Raw genomic sequence first — 20,575 nt, forward strand, 5'->3', positions numbered from 1 at the left:
CGACATTCATGCGCTGGGCCAGCGTGTTAATATGCTCGTGGTTTTGATGGTAGAGCGTCTTGTAGCCGTTGATGAACGACAGGTACGATTTGGGGGTGACGTGAGTTCTTCTCCTGAATCTGTACAACACAAAACAACGCATGGTCTCAACCGCTCCACATTCCACTGCTAAAGATGAGAATTTCTTGTTGAATGACATCAAAATAGTTTTAGTTACCGTTCAAAGTAGCTTTCGCACGTCTCAGACACTTTGCGATGGTACACACCCATGGTGGTCACCATGGAGGCTTTTACCTCTGTGGAGCAAACCACAGGAAACGCTGATAGGAAATGATGAGCCACCGCCACCAGGGCCTCCTCAGGCCACGGGGCAAACCAGTCCATTGTGCAGCCAGATATCAGGCCCGGGAACTTCAGAGACCTAGAGCGAAACTTTGGTCCCACCTGGTAGACAGATACAGTGCTAAGTATGCTTGCTGCACACGTGAGTGCGTGCGTGTGTGTGTGTGTGTGTCGAAAATCGATAAAATACCCATTTAATCTGCATAAAATATGCATCGATGTAAAAAAATATAAATATCGATATAGAAATTTTGATCGCAAAAGGAATTGTAATGATTTCAGTTCACGCTATTGTACATTTATTTATTTCCATGTTTAGTTTTGGCACTAAAAAAAAAAAAAAAACTGACAAGACAAAAAAGACAAAATTAGTCATTCATTTTCAAGTTTTTCTTGTAAAGGACAAAATGCAGTTGTTAAAATAAAAACAACACAAATTTGATATTCTTTTTGAAAAGACAAAAAAAACATATATACATATATATATATATATATAAATAAATAAATAAATATATATATATATATAAATAAATAAATATAAATAAAAATATAAATATATATATATATATATAATTATTTTTTTTAATTAATGTATTGATTTTTTATTTATTTATTTATTCATTTATTTATTTTTCATAACCACATACCGGCGAGAAGCACAAGACAACGTGCAGATTCTTCCGCGCCCGTGATATGAAGTAGTCGTAGAGGTTGTCAAAAGTGGGTGGAATGCGAGGAAATTCCCTTTTCATGACCGGGATCAAGTTTTGGGTAATCTCTTGGATCTCATCCTTTGCAAAAAGGTTGGAGACCTGCGTAAAGATGAAAGATTGGTAGTGAAGGCATTTCAAGCGCGACATCAAATACTGTATCGTGTAAAATTTCCCTAAAATATGTAATCACCTCTCCAGATGACAAAACATTGTTCAGGTACTCGAGGAAGGCCTCCTGTTTTATTTCATTGTCTGTAAAAAGGAAGGTGATGCCGCGGCCTTCTGCACCACTTGATTTGTACAACTTTTTTAGATCATCCATGAAATTAGATATATTGTAAGACCTGAAGGGAAAGACGGAAAGGAAAGTGCGACATATGCCATTTAGAATAAAGAAATTGAATATACATGCACATGTGATATTTGCACTTTTTCTTCGTGACATCTGTAACAAATTAGCAAGAACATTGCAAAGGCAATTCATAAATTTGCCATAATGTGGCCCTATGTGTACAGGGAAAAATACATGTACTGTAATCCATGATAGAATACCACTTTACGTAAGGAGGGTGTACTTGTATCAACTGAAATTAGGCTTTTTTTTTTTTCATTTTTAATAAATTAATTTAAAAAAAATCCCTGGACGTTTTCCTCCATTGTGTCATTATAGAGAAGCACATGCAGAATTTCAAGGGGAAAACGTATGTTATTAATTTTGGAATAGAACATAAAGTACTCTCCAGCTAAACGCTGAAGAGTGTGCTATATTTTGTGTTCTCCTTACTTGGTCAGTGTGATTTGGTTCACTTCGTATCCAGCTATGTAGGAGGCAAGACGAGTCAAACTCTGTTTCCCGGATCCGCCCACGCCTACGAGAAGGGCGTTGCCAGTATCCGTGCGAATGATGCGTGAGATCTATAAAACAAGAAAATACAGATACTTTGTTACTGTACTTCAATTTTTCCGGATTCAATATATTTGAAAACAGATCTCTGTGCAGTGGACCCAAGTTGTTGTTTGTTGTGTTTTTGTCACATGATCAATTGCTGCGCAGTGAACGTTTTTTTTTTTTTATTTCATTACGAAACAAATTACATCCACGCATTATAAACAACTTTTAGAATGACAAAAATAATCGGTTTAGCATGGAAAAACCCTCGAAGTTGCAGTATTGATATCGATATATCGAATATGCAAAAGTGGTTTCGAGTCATCGTTTAGCATATAGGTTGTGACATGCACCACTCTAAAAATTACCAGATCCTGGTGTTAAAAATAAAATCCATCTGATCTGGAAAAAAAATATATAATCACACACACAAGCATGCTGTACTTATTAGTAATTATCAATGTTCCCTCGAACTTTTCGTACAATGACAATAAAGGGCATTCTGATTCTGATTCTGACCACGATGACCACACCTGAGATCATAAATTAAATGATGCGGTAAAAGATATGGTACAAAAAAATAAAAAGTCAAACCACCTGTATATTAAAACACAAAGTAGAACAAATCACTGAATAGAGATTTTTTGACACAACTAAAATAGTTATAATAGTCCTCGATTGTCACTTTTATTTGACTTATTCTGACCTTGACGAGGTGAGTCATGGCATCTGTGAAGAACACTAAATCCATGTGAGAGCCCCTCACTTCATCGTTGTGCTTGGCCTGATAGAACCTTAGCTTCTCCTCCAGGAATGCAAAAGTGGGAACCTGATAGAAAAATAGCTCAGGTTGAGGACAGTTGATCGGCGCAAACAAAATAGTCTGAATGGCAAAGTTATGTTTTCATACAAGCTCGTAAATTTTGGGGGCGTCGAAATTGGCGTTTTCGTCCTCCTCGCCAGTCGGTTCGGGCGCCTCTCTCAGGAAATCCACAAAGTACGGTTCATTGTGGATGGACGCAACGAGGCTGGGGTCGACGTGCTCTTTGACCACGCGGCTTATAGAGCTCTCAAACCAGTCTTTGTCCTCGGGGCAAATGAACCTAAAAAGACAAGCAATAACAAAAATGTCTTCAATCGGACTTTCCAAAAGGAAGGCCGGATTCAACCTTAGAAATGACAATTAAATAATTCTTACTTTTTTGGATTAGAATACGTGATAAATGTCCAAAGACGCCTTGTGAGATGCTTTGTGTTGAGGTATTATTTGCATTTGTTCTGTTTATTTCTATTGTGTTAAGTGTCAGTTCCCATTACTACTTAGTGAAAGGAATGATGGCATTTTTTACAATTAGCACATTGATGAGTACATTGTATGCTGGCCTAAGGTGATTTCTCTTTTTTAAATTTTTGGATTAATTTAAGTTACTTCACAAATGATCTAACATGAAAATTCCTTTTTTTTTCTTTTTAATAAATTGATTATTTTTAGGTACTGTGGTTATTTCTATTGAGCAAGTTGGCTGGTATTAACAACTGACGAAAGGAGCCATCACAGTACATGTGGTGGACTTTTAGTTTTTTGTTTGAACCTCTCAAATCATTCATAGTTCTACTTTGCAAGGTGTGATCTAAAGAAGGAACTAAACCCAAAATGTAAAAAAAAAAATTTTGCATATCTACATTATTAGCTGCTGTTTACTTAAAACCACCAAATATTTATTTATCTTCTAAAACAGCGCATCAATACAAAATATGAATTGAAACTATACTTTTGAGTTATATTGGTTATCTTTCAAATGATCAATTCATTATTTTATTAATCATTTGGAATTGGTATCAGTATTCCGTGCACATTTTGACTGGATTATTTCTTATCATTCTATTCATCTTCCTATTGTGCAAGGTTGTGCAGTTATCATGAAATGAGCCAAGCCCGCCAGATGTGGAGAAGTGTCCCAATCTTGAGCACGCATCCGAGCGCTTATGCAAGCCATTTTGGCCCAAGCATGATTCCAGCAGCCTAGTGTGAGCACGTCGCGGTTGATTTGTCTACCTGTCAGCGATGACGCGCGTGCATTCGCTCTTGAAGAGGGCCACAAGGGTCTTTAAGTCATTGCACTGCTCGGCCTCCACCTTCAACATTCCTTGCCAGATCCTGGACAAGTCTCTCAAGTTGAAGATGTAGTGGAATTTGGAAGGTGTGGGCAGCATCTTTATCTAATGGAGATATATACAGTACAATCGTCGGTTCGGAAACTTACATACCATCATAATGACGGTGCAGTGCATAAAAAAATGCGCGCTTAATTATATTTATGTAAGCCACTGTTGCATTAAGCATAGTTGGAAAATGAAAACTAGACTTAAATATGGGGAAAAAAACTGCACTTGATGATGATTAATGATTAAATCAAAACGGGTTGAACATAAAATTTAAAATGTCTTTTTTGGAAGGGAAACTCCAAACTCCGCCTTTAAAGTGTTATTACTAAAGTATAACAATGCTATATGCATGTGAGGCGCAGTTCTTATATTTTCTTCACTTGGGGTTGCCATCCAAGCATCCTAAAGTAATGTACTGTGAGAGTGTAGATATGGCTGGCTGTTAATTGACCGTGTATAAATCTGTACTTGTGTTTATGTAGTTACCGTATTTTTACGGCCATAAGACGCGCTGCATCAAAGGGCGCAATACCAGTTGAGGATGCTATTTCGGTATATTATGCATATACTAGGCGCACCGCACTACAAGACGCTAGCTCAGCTGCTCGCGCTAGCTCAGCTGCTCAAGACGCTAGCTCAGCTGCTCGCGCTAGATGATGCCAGCGTACGAGGACTCAATTCCCTAAGGGATCGCTGCCAGAAGTATCACCCCATTTCAATGACAGATGTCCTGAAACTATAAGGACTCACTGTCAGTAACACTGACTCTAACCAATAAAAGGTGTCATAGCAATAGTCTACTAGACAACGTCAGGGGAGGGACTTCACTGGTCACCACACTCCTTAGAGTCACGGTTTCAAATCAAAACCAAAATAAAAACTCAGCATACAAGCAAACAATGAAACAAAGAAATAAGATTAACACAAAACATGTATCTCTCATGCCATCTATATACCCAAAAGAAATAAAAATAACACAAAAAGATTATAGCAATGGCTTCTTGGGTGCCACTCAGACTCGGCCAATGACATGGCTGTTTAGAGAGATGTGCAGTTGTGCTTTGGGCTTTTTGCAGTCTGTTGTCTAAACCTGGGACGTTTCTTGCTTGCAATAACATAAATGATAAGACAGACTACAACATTGTGGACAGCTGAACCTTTTGTCCAGCTTTCTCCTACACCATCACCCAAACACCATAGTCACATAATGTATAAGTCACGGTCAATTAGAAGCATAGATGACTCAGACTTTGACCAGCAGGGTGTGCTTACATGCACTCCGAACAGCCCAATGAGTAAAAGGGTTGATGGTCGAGAGTGATGCTCAGTCCATATAATGGGCGCGTCGCTTTACAAGGCGCTTTGTTTGTTTTGGGGAAGATTAGGGACTTTAAAGAGCGCCCTATGGCCCGTAAAATACGGTACCTTTGTTCAATAATGCAATTGAAAATGCACCAGCATCTTTGTCTGGCATACTGGTGGAGGGATTATTGTTTTAACTAGCTTTGTTAAATTAGTTAACAAGGTTACCGTAAACATAAAGTAGTTTAACTTGAGCCAGTTGTGTATTGCAATCAGGACTATACACGTTAGGTTATTTTATTGTAAAACGTGAAATGATCCCAAAGCTCTGGACACTCTTCTTTTACGCACTCCTTATTCCTGGCTCATGCTTATTGCTTTGCAGTAAAATTAAAAATCTGAGACTCAGTGAAGTTGCGAAAAGTGAACTGTGATATGATAGGATGAGTACATCATAAACTACCTTGGTCCACTGCCATAAAACCCTCCCAGCTGACACAAGCTTCTTCACCATGGCTGTTATCTGCGCCTTGAACTTCCTGCACTCGTGGAAATAGCCGCAGCCGACCACACCTGCGCGTCAAAGCCAAACGTGACAATTTGCAAAAGTTGTCATTTTAAAAAGCAGCATTTTGCAGACCGATATTTACCGAAGATTTTGTCAATGGAAGTATTGGAAGGCAATGTGCAGTTGAAGACGGTAAACTGCCTCTTGAGTCTCTGTGGGATGTCATTTCGCCCGCCGCCAGGGTGAATCATGGCCCCCAGCATTTGCACGTCCACAATCGTGATGAAGTCGCCTGGTTTGTCCAGATTGTACATGCCGCCCATTTCCATCATTTGCCGGACTATCTCATTGGTGATCTGCGAGGAATTCACACATAGCGTAAACTGAGACAATCTTTAAGATTTAAGTTCAAAGTGTAAAAAAAAAAAGGCAAAAGGCCAAAAGACATCAGTTAAAATATTTTCACTAGAAGTGCACTGAAAAAAATGATTAATTGGAAACTAATCAATTTTATTATTTATGTATTTATTATTAGTTATTAATTGTTTATTATTTATTATTTTCATTATTCGTTTTGACACCTTGTGTTAAAACTGTCCCAATCCTTGGAATGTCAATCTCAACGGTAAATAGTCTCAGATTTCTGTCATCCCCGTTAGAGCAGACTGATCATTTATTGCCTTTTTTTTTCATTGTACCGGTTCTTCCCAAAACAGCCTGGTTTCGCCCTGTGTGGTCGCATTTCCTTTACACTTTTTTCGTTGCTCAGAACCGCTTCCGACCTTGTTCGAGATCGCAGGCTGTTTTTTTTTTTTTATTCTTCAAGATCCTGTGCCTCCTGTAACCTCCTCTGGCTGAACGGAGGTGTTATTGAGCATGACATGAATCCACACACATCACAAACGTAGAGAGTGACACACACCTGATCTCCCCATTCGTTGACAAGAGGCATATTGATGTCATCAACGAAGACCGACATCCTGCGCCCGCCTGGTGGTCCGTACGTGCTGCCGATTCTTTTCTCTATATAGCTCTCCACAGTGCGCTGTCGAAAAACACACTTAATTCTTAACCAAACAGCTAATGTATAATTTCACAATATGCTAAATCAAAATGAATATGACTTATTGTGCAGGTGCACTTTAAGGCCAGTGATGGAAAGTAACAACGTACAAATACAGGCACTTTGTTAATTCATATCGGATGTATTACGTCCTCTCTGGATGAGATAGGTGTGCGCTTAAAATGTACATAAGTGCTCTGATTTATTTTTGTTTAGTTTATTCGTTTGTTTATTTGTATTTTTCATTCTTGAAGTTCAGAGAGGTCAAGGATAGGTTGCCACACTCACATAGACACGGTCATGAAACAAAACACTCCCTTTGTTGAAAAGAGATCTGTACATTATATTACAAAATTTGAAAATAGACATAAATAAATAATAATAATAAAAATACATAATAAAAATAAAAATAAAAATAAAAATTAATAAATAAAAAGAAAGACTGTCAACCGCGGGGTCTTATAAGCAAAACAGAGACAGCAGCAACATATTAAGCATGAACAATGTTAGAAATTCTAAGAGGGAAGACATTTCACAACTATGACTTTATTCAATCCAATTGTTAGATCTTATCTGCTACTAGAATGATTCCTGGCGAATGAACCAGCCTAAGAAACACCATACAAAAGTATCCATCTAATCAAGAAAACATAAAAAAGTAAGGTGTAATTATCATTAGCTAATTTGGTGTTTTTTGTTATCCGGTTCAGTGATTCCGTATGCCATTTTACCTGAAACATGATGGGCTCTGTGGCAGAGGAGAAGTTGAGTGACTTAAATAGATCCATCTCAGGGTCAAACTTCTTGGCGTGGCTTTTGATCATCACCGTCTTGGCCGTCCCTTGCTCACCAATAAGCAAGACGGCCTGTGGCGTTTTAAAAATTAATACATGTCGTAATCATATTTACATTGCTTGAAAGAAACCGCAACCCACCTTGTACTGCTTAGCAATAGTATCCAGCAAAAACGCAGTCCTGGTGTTATCAACGTTGGGCACAAGGATGGAAGAGTAGTCCGGTACGTGATCTGTAGGATACTCGTACTCCCCTACGTGTTCGTTCCAGTGACACCACTTACCTGGAATATCAAGAAAAACAGTTGAAGGATCTCTTATGACTTCCCCTTTAACGTGTGGACAGGCATGCCAGAGAACTATTTGCATACACTTAAAAATAAAAATGTAAATTTTCTATTTATTTTTGTGAGCGTACCATCTGTCCCAACCATGTATTCAAACATAGTTTCGCCTTCCTGTGTATGAGGCAGATCAATGTTGCTGCCGTGCTCTCGGAAAAAAGCCTCCATTTTGTCTCGGTCATCCAACTCCAGAAGGGCTCCCAGACTCCACATTAGGCCAAAGATGAAGAGGCGCTCCAAGTGTTTGTCGTTGACCAGGCCCCCCATCTGCTTGGTTGGGATGAGGCCCTCCAGTAGATTACAAGACTGCGGGAAGACAAATGAATCAAAATCAGAACGTAGTGGTGGTGGTTACTTTGGTTTCCGTACCTGCATGATGTAGTTACACTCCAAAAATGGCATCTTAGGTTTGAGATTCTGCCTCATGTATGAATACACGTCCCAAAATATCCTCCCGTACAGATTAATGATGCTCTCAGCTTCTTCAGCGTTACGCTTGTTTGTCCATCCCTAAACAAAACACAGACGAGATTTCAAATGTGCCAAATTGTAAGTGCCAAAAAAGTTTTGTTTGGTGTTATTTTCTATATTAGATCAGACGTTCACAAAACATTTATAGGCCATGTCACAAACTATAAACTGCGAGGTGGCTCTTCCTACACTACCAAATTCTAAAAGTAGTCTCTGATATACACCACTCTGTAGGGCAGGTGTGGGCAAACTGCGGCCCGAGGGCCACATGCGGCCCGTTAGACGTTTTAAACCGGCCCGCCGAACTTGAAAAATTTTAAATGAATAAACCTTGTTAATGCTTTATTTTCTAAATACTGTTTTTCAAAGACATATAAATATTGTTGTAATGCTTTTGTTCACTTTCATTTCAAATGAAATTTATTTTTTTTTCTCCGATGAGGTGAGGTTAACCAAAACACTCCATCCATCTCCTCCTGGTCCGGCCCCTCTGTGAAATTTTAGAACCCATTGTGGCCCGCCAATCAAATTGTTTGCCCACCCCTGCTCTAGGGGCAAGTATCCTATCAGATAGGATTTCTGCCCCGGACGGTGGAAATACCGGTTTGCCGGCAGTGGTCACACACTGCTCTGGGACAGTATTTGGGAAGAAATCAGGTCTGAATTCTTTCTACCCACATTTTGGAGGTATTCTCTGATAAATTCTACTCATTTAGGTTAAGCAATGCAGGATGAACATCAGTTGCAGACTGCATTAAAATTCAATACCCAGTGGTTGCATTGGCCACACACTGCTGTGGGACAGAATTTGAGGTGAGGTCAGTCAACATTGTTTCTACTTCCAAATTCCGGAGGTAATATCCTTTATGTGCGTATCTCTGGAGGAGGGATATCAGTCCCAGATTGTAGAAATATGGGATTCAGCGCCACACAATGCTGTGGGGTGCTAGTCACTGATGGTGTAGTGGTACACTCGCCCAGGTTGTGTGCGGGCAGCGTGGGTTCAGTTTGCACTCAGTGACGGTGTCTATGTCTGCCCTGAGACTGGCTGACGACCAGGACAGGGTGTAGTGCGCCTTTCGCCCGTAGTCAGCTGGGATAGGCTCCAGCATCCTCCCGCGACCCTGAACAGGATAAGCGGTGTGGATAATGACATGACAATGCTGTGGGAGGGTGTTTAGTATAAGGTCAGGTCTACATTCTAATTGCACCAAACACCACTCTGGTGGTAACCGTTGGCATCTTGCATGATGGAGTTCCATCCCAGATTTTGGAGAAATTGGGATTAGCTGTTCATCCAGGTTCGTTACAAACGGGGGAATAAACAGGATTATGTCCTTGCTGGATGACAACTATACCTTGAGGATGGGTTCCCAACTCAGAGCCGAGGAGCTCATGAAGACCATACCGACACGGGACACGGTGGCCGGAGAGGCATTTTCAATATTGTGCACCTCAAACACCAGCTTGCAAGATGGCGACATGGTGATACGGTCACCGTTTGCCAGTGTGAGGGTTTTATTGTCATCAAGCACGGAGTTGAGGTTTTCAATCCAGATGGCGTCCACGGGACCGTCCAACACGATCCATATGATCTCCCCTGTGGGTGAAATTGATCATTTTTGCTGCTACCATTTTGCTCACTATAAATGCGGGAATGTTCACACTGTCTGGTAGTGAGACGAATGAAAATGTATTGTCCTATTTGACTTTAGGACATCGATTTGAATAAGCACTTCACCTTTCTTGGCCTTTAGCGTCCTCCTCCATAGAGTGGAGAAGATACCGTCAGTCCAGTCGTTGGTGGCAGCGTCGAGACGGCCAAACATCTGTGGCGCGGTGATGGCCTTGGGGTTCATGCGCATCTCTCTATGTGGTGTTCCGCACTCTGTGAGCGATCGCATGAGGATGTTGATGACCGCCGTCTTACCCGCCCCGCTCGGCCCCAGCGTCATCAGGCCGTGGCGCACAAGGGAAGCCTCGTAGAGCTGTTGTCATGAGTCAGAACAACGGATTAACGTCCTAATTAGTTCAGAGCTGAGCAGCAGTATATTTTGCAGTACCTGAACTAGTTTCAGGTTCCAGTTGGGGTGGTTAACCAAAGCGGCCAGGTCAACTTGATTTTTCACGGCGGCCTGCAGTTCATTGTAGGTGCTGTTGTCCAGCTTGATGCCAGGGAACAAGTCATTGATGAGACTGAGGAAGAGCGGCTCGTCCTCATCCACCTGAAACAGTGTTCACATTTAGAGTGTCTAATTAAAAAAAATAAAAATATGCAGGGGTGCACATAGGTGGGGCGCATTTGGGTTTTGGATACATGCGCAGAGTGGTGTATGCGTAGAAGGTGGTGAGAATCTCCGTTCCGGGTGAAAGCAACTCCCACTCCTGTCGTTCAGAATGACTCCCACTCCCGTACCGCTGCCATTTTGGAGGTCAGCTACATTAAAAAAAATTGCTGCACATCTGAGCTTTTTTTTTTTTTTCTACTGGATAATCCCATTGCCATCTGATTTTTATCCTGTACCGTCCCAATCCTGTGATTAAAGGTAAATGTTGACTCTCATTTTGAGGGAATCACATGGGATTCCTGTGAGCCATGGCTTTCCCGAAAAAATGTCAACTTCTTCATGCAGTGCTGCTTCTGCGAGTTTTATTGTCTTCACAAAACCTTAGTGATTAAAAAAACAGCATGTATTAAGATCTAACACAAAGCCTAGATCTTGAAAGAGAAAAAAAATATATGTGCACCCCTGTTTTTATCTGTGGCGTTCATGTGATACCAGTTTGGACAGATTCATGTCACGCAGCACTCTCATGACTGTGCTGGACTCTGAGTCATCGGGCCGTGCTCTCTTGCAGGCCCCAAGTGTCCTCAACACGGACAGGATGTTCCTCAAGCCAAAGTCATAGTGCACCTGAAATATAAAAAAAAAGGCAATCTCTACTTTGTAGTGAACTGGATGAAAAAACAAAACAAATCTCAATGACACTGGTCCGCAAAAAGTTTTAAAACATCTGCGACATCCGTTTTAAGGGGAGCTCACGTCAAATTATTCCTGCTGCTTTGTCTCACCTGTTTTGTAAGTTGCTCTTCACACAGTTTATAAAGAACAAAGAATTTCTGGGCTAAGAGGACGTTCTCATTGAATCCACAACTGGCCAGCTTGACCCTCATGATGATCTGCCAAAGACCAGAGGCAACAGGACTCTTATATCACAACAAATACAGCAAGTGGGAAGCTCTGTCATTTAAAAAAATAATCTTCAATCTACCTGCCGATCAGGCACCATCATGGACACTGTCCTGAACTGCACTTTCAAGTTCTCAGGAAGTTCCTGACGACCGGCATAACCGGGGTTCTAGGCAGGGAACGACACACTTTAATGCTCTTAACCCTGTCATTTCAATTTTGATGTCTTACCATAGTGATAAAAAGGCCAAACTCCGGATTCAAGTCAACAACGTCACCATCCGTGAAGATAAAAGTCGTCTTGTGCGTTTTGCGAGCCACCAGAACGATGTAAATTTGCTGAGCGGCCACTGACAACACCGGCAGGTCGATCCTGTTGAATTCGTCAAAGCAGCCCCACGAGCCGGACTGTGCAAGGCCTGGAAAAAAATAAGTAATAAGAGTTGAATCTGCCAGCAATGACTATTAAATGGCTTCTTCAATCCAAATTGCCATTTTCCTGTGTTATGGATGGCCGAGTGGTCTAAGGCGCCGTGTTCAGGACCCAGTCTCCCCAGGAGGCCTGGGTTCGAATCTCGAATTTCCCCATTGTGGGACTAATAAAGGGAATATTATTATTATTATTATTATTATTATTATTAAGGACATGGCTCCTTGAGACTTTTTTGTGGGTCAACAAATGATAGAACACGTTTTAGGCCGAAACCATTTATATATTTATTTTTAAAAATAAAGTGAACAATAATATCAAGTATTGAAATTAGCTTATTTTTATAGACGATCTGACTAAACTATTTTTTTTTCTTCCTGGAAAATGATAATTTTGAAGATGCAAGAACTCCGCCGGACAAATTTCATGCTCCTAAGAGAAACTTTTGTTGGGGGCTGTATCCAAACACAAATGTTCACTAAATTGGCCACTTCAAAAGTAGAAGGGCAGAGTTGCTGTGTATTTTCAGACAAAGGTTTTTTTTTTTTTTTTGGTGTTTAGTCAGGGACGGGATTCGCTAAATATTCGGCCAGTTTCTACTAAATGTACATTTGCACCAAAATGACTTCAAACAAAAAATGTGACCCTGGCTAAAAGGTACTGAGTCAAAAATGCAAATTGAAACTTTTTTGCAATTATCCTAATGATATACCAAATTTTATGTCACGAAGAGAAAATAAAAAATGCATTTCCAAAACATTCCTAGCAAAGAAATTTATTCGAGGCTTTCCACCTCATGCTACAGTCCTGTAGTGAGAAAAAAAAAAAGCCAATAGCATAGCACAGTGCCTTTGAATACCTTTGTAAATCCTGCCGAGTCCCCTGAAGTCCATTTGGTCAGAGCAGTTGAAGACCACCACATACTTTCCCAAGCACCGACCCATGTCTTTAGTGGTCTCTGTCTTTCCTGTGCCGGCTGGCCCAGCAGGGGCTCCGCCCATGCTCATGCCCAGCGCCTGGGACAGTGTAATGTAACACCTACACACGGGCCATGATTACGCTTGTGAACAAAATCAATGACGTAAAGCCAGTACGCTAATACACACAAGAAGTGTAGAGAAATTGTGACAATGTTGTCTTGCCTGTCAGTGAGTGGGGTGATGACCAGTCGGTCGGTGCAGCCGAGGAACTCGTTCTGATAAATAAAGTCGACATTGGTGATGGACACGATGACCTTATCAATGCCGTCATTGTAGTAAAACCTGCTTTGCTTCAGCCACTCAAAGTCATTGGTAGATTTGACTGATTTTGCCACCTGAAGAGAAAGCGACATCAACTTGGTACAAAAAGGCAAAGAAACACAAAAAACAAAACAAGAGTTATAAAGCAAGAGTGAGTCTACCAGCTCTTCAAAGATGTCACTCTGGTGCACGTGGATGGTGACGAGAGTCTCGTATTTGACCCTGTCAAATTTGGTCAAGTCGTAGGTTGTCTGCTTGATGAGCATTCGGAGGAGGTTCAAGAATTTCTTTTTGGTGAAGACCATCACCTCCTTGCTGAATTCAGCATTTTCAAGGGCCTCTTCTGAGTCCCTTGTCCAAAGCATTTGGATCCCAAGCAGGCCCACCTAAGACAGGAAGTGGAATCTGTGATAACTAGCAAAAACATGGACCAGTACATTCACCAGCAAAGGACCCAATCTGTCCCTCATCTTGCATAATGTGCAGGCGCAGCACAAGCAGACACGTAGACAAATAAATGATTCATTTATTTGGCTGCATGTCTGGTTGTGCGGCATCTGGTGTGACGTGGTACTGGTAAGTCTGTTCTCAAAGCCGTTTGGCTGACTCAAACCCAGTGGGTGAAATTCTGACGAGAACTCGCAGACGGACTAAAGCACTGACAATTGCCCACAACTGCACATTTCCTGTCCCTCCCATTACGGTACTGAGCTGAGGCGGCAGCCCAAAATTTTAGCTCACTGTTCAGCGTTCATGCGCGCCCAGACAGAAGATGAATTGGCGGCAACTTGTGTGTATCTGGGACAATCCACTTGCGGAAATGTGTAAGCGGGCTGGAATGACACTGACCTGTGCTTGGAACTTGTCAAGGAACGGTATGAGCTCAAACTCTTCGTCATTGATCACATCATCAGCCGCTTTGATGACTGTGTGCAAAGACGTCTGCTGCTCCGAGAGTAACTTCCCAAGCCAGAGCTCCACAGGACCCTGAGCTAAGACAGGTTTGTCCAGCTGAAATGGCACAAATATACAACATGAAACCAATTAGAAAATGCATACAAGTATTTACAGTACATCCTCCATGGATTTGGGTCACCCATGAACAAAGACCGAAGACTAGGTCCATATCAACGATTTGCATGCGTACCGGCAGTTTCTCTGATTCTTGAGACAGGACAGCCAGAATGCTGTCATACTCATTGACATCAAACTCAGCTTCATTCACATTGTCAAACACCCCGAGAAGATGCGACTGAGGAGGGAGAGAGAGGGGGGGGGGGGCCACGAGAAAAAAAACAAACACTTTTTATTGTATTCATTTTTGACAATATTGCCATTTGTGTTTCCCAGTCAATATCGTCCATTATAAATTAATCAACTCATGCTGTATGTCCAGTGATGTAGACAATTGCGGTTTTATTGTCAATTAAATGCACTCACTTGGATCGTGTGAGAGTCGCTAGCTTGCCCAAGGATTTCCAGGAGGGCAGGATCAGACACGAAGAAGAAACGTGGGAAGAGGAGACGTTTTTTCTCGAGGTACCTGCAGCGTTTGCGCTTGTTAGTATTCCGACAAAACTGTTTCCAATGCAAAATCATGTCATTCAACTTGTGGTGGTAATGTGCTTTTACAATTCACAAACTTTTTTTTTTGTTTGTTTAATACAACCTTCACTTGGCTCAAACGCAAGTCGACTAAAAGGAATTGTGAAATTCGTGACTTTAATCCAATCCAATTTTATTCAGATCGGCCACAAAATGTTATGGCCTATCTATCCTCAGTTATTCAGTGTAAACTTCAAATATTTGTTTTGCTTTTATGATCAAGCAAAAACTATGTCTATTAGGCATCAGCACCATTTAGTGGAATCTTGATGTTGAGTTTAGGATAGGCTCTTCATTAAGTCGGGCCACAACTTTGTGTAATGAAAGAAAATATTTGCTGCCATCTTGTGGCATTCCTATGTAATTACAACCCTTATTGGGTGGCTGTAAATTGTCAATTTTGGCAGCTGAACCTCCACTAAAGGTAGTGCTCCGTGGCGGTTCACTGTGCCAGTTTTTTTTTTGGAGTAACTAACAAGTTCCAAAAATGAACAAGTAAACATATACCCTGTGAGTGACTTCTGACAAAAGTCCAGTTGCTTCTGAAGATCTGGCAGAATCTCTCCCAACATTGGATCCCCGACACAGCACTCCACCACGTTCGGGACGTCCCGCGCTCGCTGCATGATGTTGATCCATGTTGAGTCAATTTGCTGAAAGCGCTCTGCTTCCTACATGATTGTAAAACACACTCGAATTAATGATCAATTCCCCCATGTTTGACGCCGTTTTTCTTCATTAGTTTTCCGGGTGGGCTTGAGAGTTGTCATTGGACGATAGGTGGGGCACATCCTGGAGTGGTTGCCAACCAATCACAGGTCACATATAGACAAACAATCATTCATACTCACATTCACGCAGAAGGACAATTTAGACCAGGTGTGGGCAAATGCTGGCCCACTTTCACCGAATATTAACATCAACAATAGACCTGTAATATTTGTAGCATTATGCTTTTTTTCTTAAATGGTTAATTAGAATGTTTTTCTCCCATGTTTTATTGAATTAATGTATGTTTAAATAATATGTATTTAATACATACACATTTTCTTAGCTAATAATTAACAGTGAATAATATTTTCTTTTAACAAAAATGATTTAGTATTCTCTTACTCAAATAAGTTATTTTATATGTATCACAAATATTTGGACATTCCCAGATTAAGAGCGACAGGCAATTTTACCTGCGGCAGGTCTTTGGCGATGTCACCCCCGACAAACACGGCCTCCAAGTAAATCCAAAGATTTTGCACGATCACCCACTGCTCAATGACGTCTGTTGACGTGGACAGCTTGGAGACCCAGTCCTGAATCTCTGCTTTGTAGAATGTGCAGTATCTAAATAGACGCAGAAAATATCACTATTATGAATTTTCTTGCACGTTGGAATAAAAGAGTTGCCTTTGCGCCTCTTTCACAAACCGTGCATGCACACAAATTTGAGCGACAAACATTTGACGCAGGCAGATAACTTTTCTTACATGAAAGAGGCTGTTAAAAAAAAAAATGGGTGACTTGACTCTCTCCTCACCGGTTGCTGAGCAGCGATCCCAGCACCATAAGACTGTCCTCTAGAGTGGTGAGGATCTCTGTTGTGTCGCTGCCTCGCAGCATGAGCTCCCCCCTGTCCTTAAAGTCCATCAGCGTCAGGTTTTGGTCATGCCAAACAGCTTTAACACCTGACAATTTGGCCTCGATGTCTCTCTCTTTCACGGCGGATATGCAGATGTCCTGGAAGATGCAAAGAGGAGCGTAGCGAATTAAGCTGCAACCTCGCCAGTGCGGGGCCGAGGCAATGAGAGAAGAGATCGTCGACAGCTAACCTCAATGTCGTCCTTGTGCTTCAACAGCGGCGCCTCCATGATGTTGTCCAGCGTGCAGGTGGGCGACTCAACCTCAAAAGTGTGGCCAGTCAGGTTGGAAATCTGATCCCAGTGCCTGCGGATCATCGACTTGTTGGTCATCATCTCGAGCAGAGGACACAGCTCGTTGAAGTCGTCGATGGTCTGCTTTAGGTCCATGAAAGCCTGCCACTCCTTCAGGGCCTTGGGAAGACGTCGGCACCTGGAAGTAGACATTACACTTGCTGCAGTTACGGTCGAAAATTTACATGGGGGAAAATTTGGTTTTATATTCAGCGGTGAGAAGTAACAAATATTCTTTAGTGTATTTAAGCAGATTTTTTTTAGGTCTCTGTGTTTTACTCAGATGAGTGTTTTTGCATTTTTTTATTCTTCTCCAATGAACCCACCACACTGAGGAAGAAACAACCTATTTATTGGACTTCAATGTCTGTCAGGCGTAATAACTTTACATTATTTTAGTTGTATTTTGCGCTTGTTAACTCCTCTTGTATTGCACTTTAAACTTTGATTAAAACATTGCTTGTAGGACAAAGTTTTTTGGATGGCGAATATGTATTTGAGTTCCATTAATTGGAAAAAATAAATAATTTATATAAAATGTTCATGGTGGGGTGTAGACGCTACATGCACTAAAATGAGAAACACAAATGGAACCTGTTCTGGAAGTCCATAAGCTCATTATTGATCTTCTCGATATCCACTTGTGTCCACAGGAGCTTGGAGTGACCACTGATGGTCTTCATGACAGTGTCGTACAGGCCGTAGAGCTTCTGAAGCAGGTCCAGCTCTTTCCTAAGGGATGAAATGCATGTTTTAACGTAAGGTGATCGTTCACTTTTGAAGACTTCAAGTGTTGAGCCTTTGTACTTTTTATTTTGAAGGCACTCATAATCAGAGACAGGCAGGCCGAGAAGCTGTTCGCCGGAGTTGTAGGTGGTGAAATTTCGCCACAGCTCAGAAAACCGGGCCTTGAATGAGATAAATACACACACAATTAAAATGACTACAAATAATTGGAATGATAACACTTTAAATTATATTGACAACAAAAATAGTTGGAACGCAGCGCTTCATTTTTTCATTGATGGGCAGAGTCAGAAAAAAAATAAAGTGCATTGTAATATACAAATGAATAGAAACATTTTAGGAGACAATTTTTGTCTGTGTTTTCCTTTCAGAATGTTTTTGTTGTTACGAAAGTCATGCATTATTTATTTATTTATTTTAGAAAAAAGACAAAATTTCAATATTGTGTGATTATGGTCCTCTTTTTTAAACAAAAATCACAACAAATAATAACTAGCACAAGTACCTGGAAGCTTTGGAGCCTGCAGCTGGCTTCTTTCGGTTCTATTCCCTCAACCATGGGGCCTTCCTGCAGTGTGTTTAAAAATCAGTTTTAATATGCACGTACGCCATTTATTTGACAAACGGACGGATCGGCAATGTGCAGCTTACAATATCGTAGTCATCCATGAAAGAGCCGACATCTTTTTCAAAGACGCCGACACGCTCCATCAGGTCCTGCTTGAGGCTGGGTTGCATGCGGAAAAGCTGATCCTGAACGGACATCTGGGGGGCAAAAAAAATGGATACAGTATAAAGAAGAATATCTTCTTTTTTTATTGATAATTTAAAAAATGTTATTATGGTAGTTATGGTAGTGCTGTGAAAAATTGGGACAATCGAACTCAACATAAGAATAAATTTTTTTTTTTTAATTTAAGTCATGTAACAAGTCAGAAAATCGTCATCAAAATGTATGTGGACATCATCTCTGCTTATCCCCACAATAACCGCTAAAAATATCACAATGATTGCCCCAATATTTTGTATTTTAAGGACCAAGCATGTTCCTCATCAAGCAACATAAGCGTCTGTCATGGACGCCTCTTTGGAGAGGGAAAAACTAAGCCATAAAATTGAAAATAATGGGGCCACCGATTTTATATTTTCAGAGGCTTAAGTGAGCATAAATATATTTCCCCAATTATATTCTCACTTCCCTATTAGGAGTCAACCTTCAATTTTGATGCATGATTTTTTTTTTCTTGATTATTCCCATAAAGTCCCTTGAAAAGTTTATAACTGTGAAAATTCCAGCATTTTTGTAACTCTACTTACAGCCTTAGACAGAAGCCTGGTAAAGAAACGACCCAGCCCGTACACCTCTCCTGGTTCCTTCTCAGTCATTTCAGCTTCGTAAAGGATCAGAACTTCATAGGCATCCTAAAAATAGGGAAAACGTGTCAGATTGGATCCAGCTGGAAAAGAAAAATGGAAAGTTTCAGTATTTATACCTGAGTGGAGACCAGCGTTATATCGGTGTTTATTTCAGAATCCCGCAGGTTGGCCAGCGTCTTCATGGCACAGCGGACGTCATCCAGATTTGTAATGGGATGTGACAGTTGTGTGAAGCTCCTATGGGTGTGCAGGCTGATGTCGATGATGCTCTTCCGACACTCTATGCGCAGATGTTTGCACAGGATCCACTTCCAGGCCTTAGCCTCAACCCTGAGGGACTCCTTCAAATGATCTGATTCAGAAAATAACTGCTTAGCTCAATTCCTTTTCTCTATACAAATAACTACAGTGGTGCCTTAACGTATAATTTACATTTTTTCCTGACCACACTCAAAATCACTCAACTTTCAACATTGAAATGAATAAAAATCCTATTAAACCATTATTACTCCATTATAACATGTTTTTTCATCATATAAATAGCACTCTACAGTTTTGTACCTTATTTAAAAAAAAAAAAAACTTGCTTCCTGGCCATTTGAAGTGGCTGCACGCATTATCTTTAAATTAAGCACAAGATAGGTGAGCAGTCTACATGGCGGAAGCATGAACTGACTCACTAGAGTCGACGCACGCAAAGTATGTGAATGAGGAACTGCAAGATCGCCACTTGCAGATGATGTCAATTTGGCCACTGTGAAGTGGACATTTGGAGAGCGCCTTCCACCCCAGATCATGTGTCCGTGTGATAATAATAAAAATGATGCAGGGAGTTTCATGCAATCCGCTCAGATTATTTGTAAAAAACACATCAGAGTACATTTTATCTTACTTGTTGACAATTGTATCATCCCAACAACGATGACGTTCTGGATTTCCTCAATTTGGCTCTCAAATATGTCGTAGTGCTGCAATTTATTTTTAATCTCAATCAAGGTTGGTTTGCTGTCAATGAAGGCCTTTAAAAAGCAAACACAAGTGTCAAAGAAGCGCACCACGAGAAGACACTGACATACAGGGAAATTGCACCCAATGACACATATATATATATATATATATATATATACGACATATATTACTTATTGGGAAGAGCACACCCAACCAACATGTGTGACACCCCCTCATAGTCCCTTTTCCCCTTCAGATTGATGCCCCAGATGATGTACGTTCCCAAACCTTGATGACGCGTTCCTTGTCCTCGCCCCATAGCTCCTTGAACTTCTTAAAGCGATCCAGAACGGTGGCGGCATTGTCCCTCTGCAACTTCAAGGCCGACTTCAAGGCAAAAATGACGGCTTTGATATCCTCGTGTTTATTAACGCGAGTGAAGAAGTTCAATTTCTCCCGACCTGAGAGAGAGTTGAGCGTCATTCCAAGTGAATGCAGTATTATTTCGGTCCATGGACA

General features: G+C 41.0%; 1 protein-coding gene across 1 annotated transcript in view; it reads right to left on the minus strand.

The window, feature by feature from the left end:
* The window catches only part of LOC148325898 (dynein axonemal heavy chain 8-like), a 41,460-nt gene that overhangs the window by 12,843 nt on the left and 8,042 nt on the right, over window positions 1–20,575 (minus strand). Inside the window, exons 18-57 of the mRNA XM_088310655.1 lie at window positions 20,345–20,517; window positions 20,001–20,127; window positions 19,225–19,460; window positions 19,049–19,153; window positions 18,383–18,496; window positions 18,237–18,299; window positions 17,792–17,892; window positions 17,579–17,716; window positions 16,883–17,123; window positions 16,591–16,790; window positions 16,244–16,397; window positions 15,567–15,730; window positions 14,895–14,997; window positions 14,602–14,706; window positions 14,304–14,465; window positions 13,616–13,840; window positions 13,356–13,528; window positions 13,073–13,251; window positions 12,015–12,202; window positions 11,866–11,952; window positions 11,666–11,773; window positions 11,373–11,507; window positions 10,656–10,817; window positions 10,334–10,580; window positions 9,951–10,192; window positions 8,491–8,631; window positions 8,196–8,427; window positions 7,919–8,061; window positions 7,715–7,849; window positions 6,843–6,965; window positions 6,063–6,276; window positions 5,876–5,985; window positions 4,001–4,164; window positions 2,855–3,047; window positions 2,651–2,773; window positions 1,840–1,970; window positions 1,246–1,399; window positions 990–1,154; window positions 218–444; window positions 1–119 (exon numbers count right to left, since the gene is read on the minus strand). Of these exons, the coding sequence (XP_088166781.1) occupies window positions 1–119; window positions 218–444; window positions 990–1,154; window positions 1,246–1,399; window positions 1,840–1,970; window positions 2,651–2,773; window positions 2,855–3,047; window positions 4,001–4,164; window positions 5,876–5,985; window positions 6,063–6,276; window positions 6,843–6,965; window positions 7,715–7,849; window positions 7,919–8,061; window positions 8,196–8,427; window positions 8,491–8,631; window positions 9,951–10,192; window positions 10,334–10,580; window positions 10,656–10,817; window positions 11,373–11,507; window positions 11,666–11,773; window positions 11,866–11,952; window positions 12,015–12,202; window positions 13,073–13,251; window positions 13,356–13,528; window positions 13,616–13,840; window positions 14,304–14,465; window positions 14,602–14,706; window positions 14,895–14,997; window positions 15,567–15,730; window positions 16,244–16,397; window positions 16,591–16,790; window positions 16,883–17,123; window positions 17,579–17,716; window positions 17,792–17,892; window positions 18,237–18,299; window positions 18,383–18,496; window positions 19,049–19,153; window positions 19,225–19,460; window positions 20,001–20,127; window positions 20,345–20,517 (6,306 nt within the window). The remainder of the gene's footprint in view (window positions 120–217; window positions 445–989; window positions 1,155–1,245; window positions 1,400–1,839; window positions 1,971–2,650; window positions 2,774–2,854; window positions 3,048–4,000; window positions 4,165–5,875; window positions 5,986–6,062; window positions 6,277–6,842; window positions 6,966–7,714; window positions 7,850–7,918; window positions 8,062–8,195; window positions 8,428–8,490; window positions 8,632–9,950; window positions 10,193–10,333; window positions 10,581–10,655; window positions 10,818–11,372; window positions 11,508–11,665; window positions 11,774–11,865; window positions 11,953–12,014; window positions 12,203–13,072; window positions 13,252–13,355; window positions 13,529–13,615; window positions 13,841–14,303; window positions 14,466–14,601; window positions 14,707–14,894; window positions 14,998–15,566; window positions 15,731–16,243; window positions 16,398–16,590; window positions 16,791–16,882; window positions 17,124–17,578; window positions 17,717–17,791; window positions 17,893–18,236; window positions 18,300–18,382; window positions 18,497–19,048; window positions 19,154–19,224; window positions 19,461–20,000; window positions 20,128–20,344; window positions 20,518–20,575) is intronic.

The sequence above is a fragment of the Idiotropiscis lumnitzeri genome, chromosome 12 (assembly GCF_059441095.1).
Source record: "Idiotropiscis lumnitzeri isolate Australia: NSW breed Sydney's pygmy pipehorse chromosome 12, RoL_Ilum_1.0, whole genome shotgun sequence".
NCBI lineage: Eukaryota > Metazoa > Chordata > Actinopteri > Syngnathiformes > Syngnathidae > Idiotropiscis > Idiotropiscis lumnitzeri.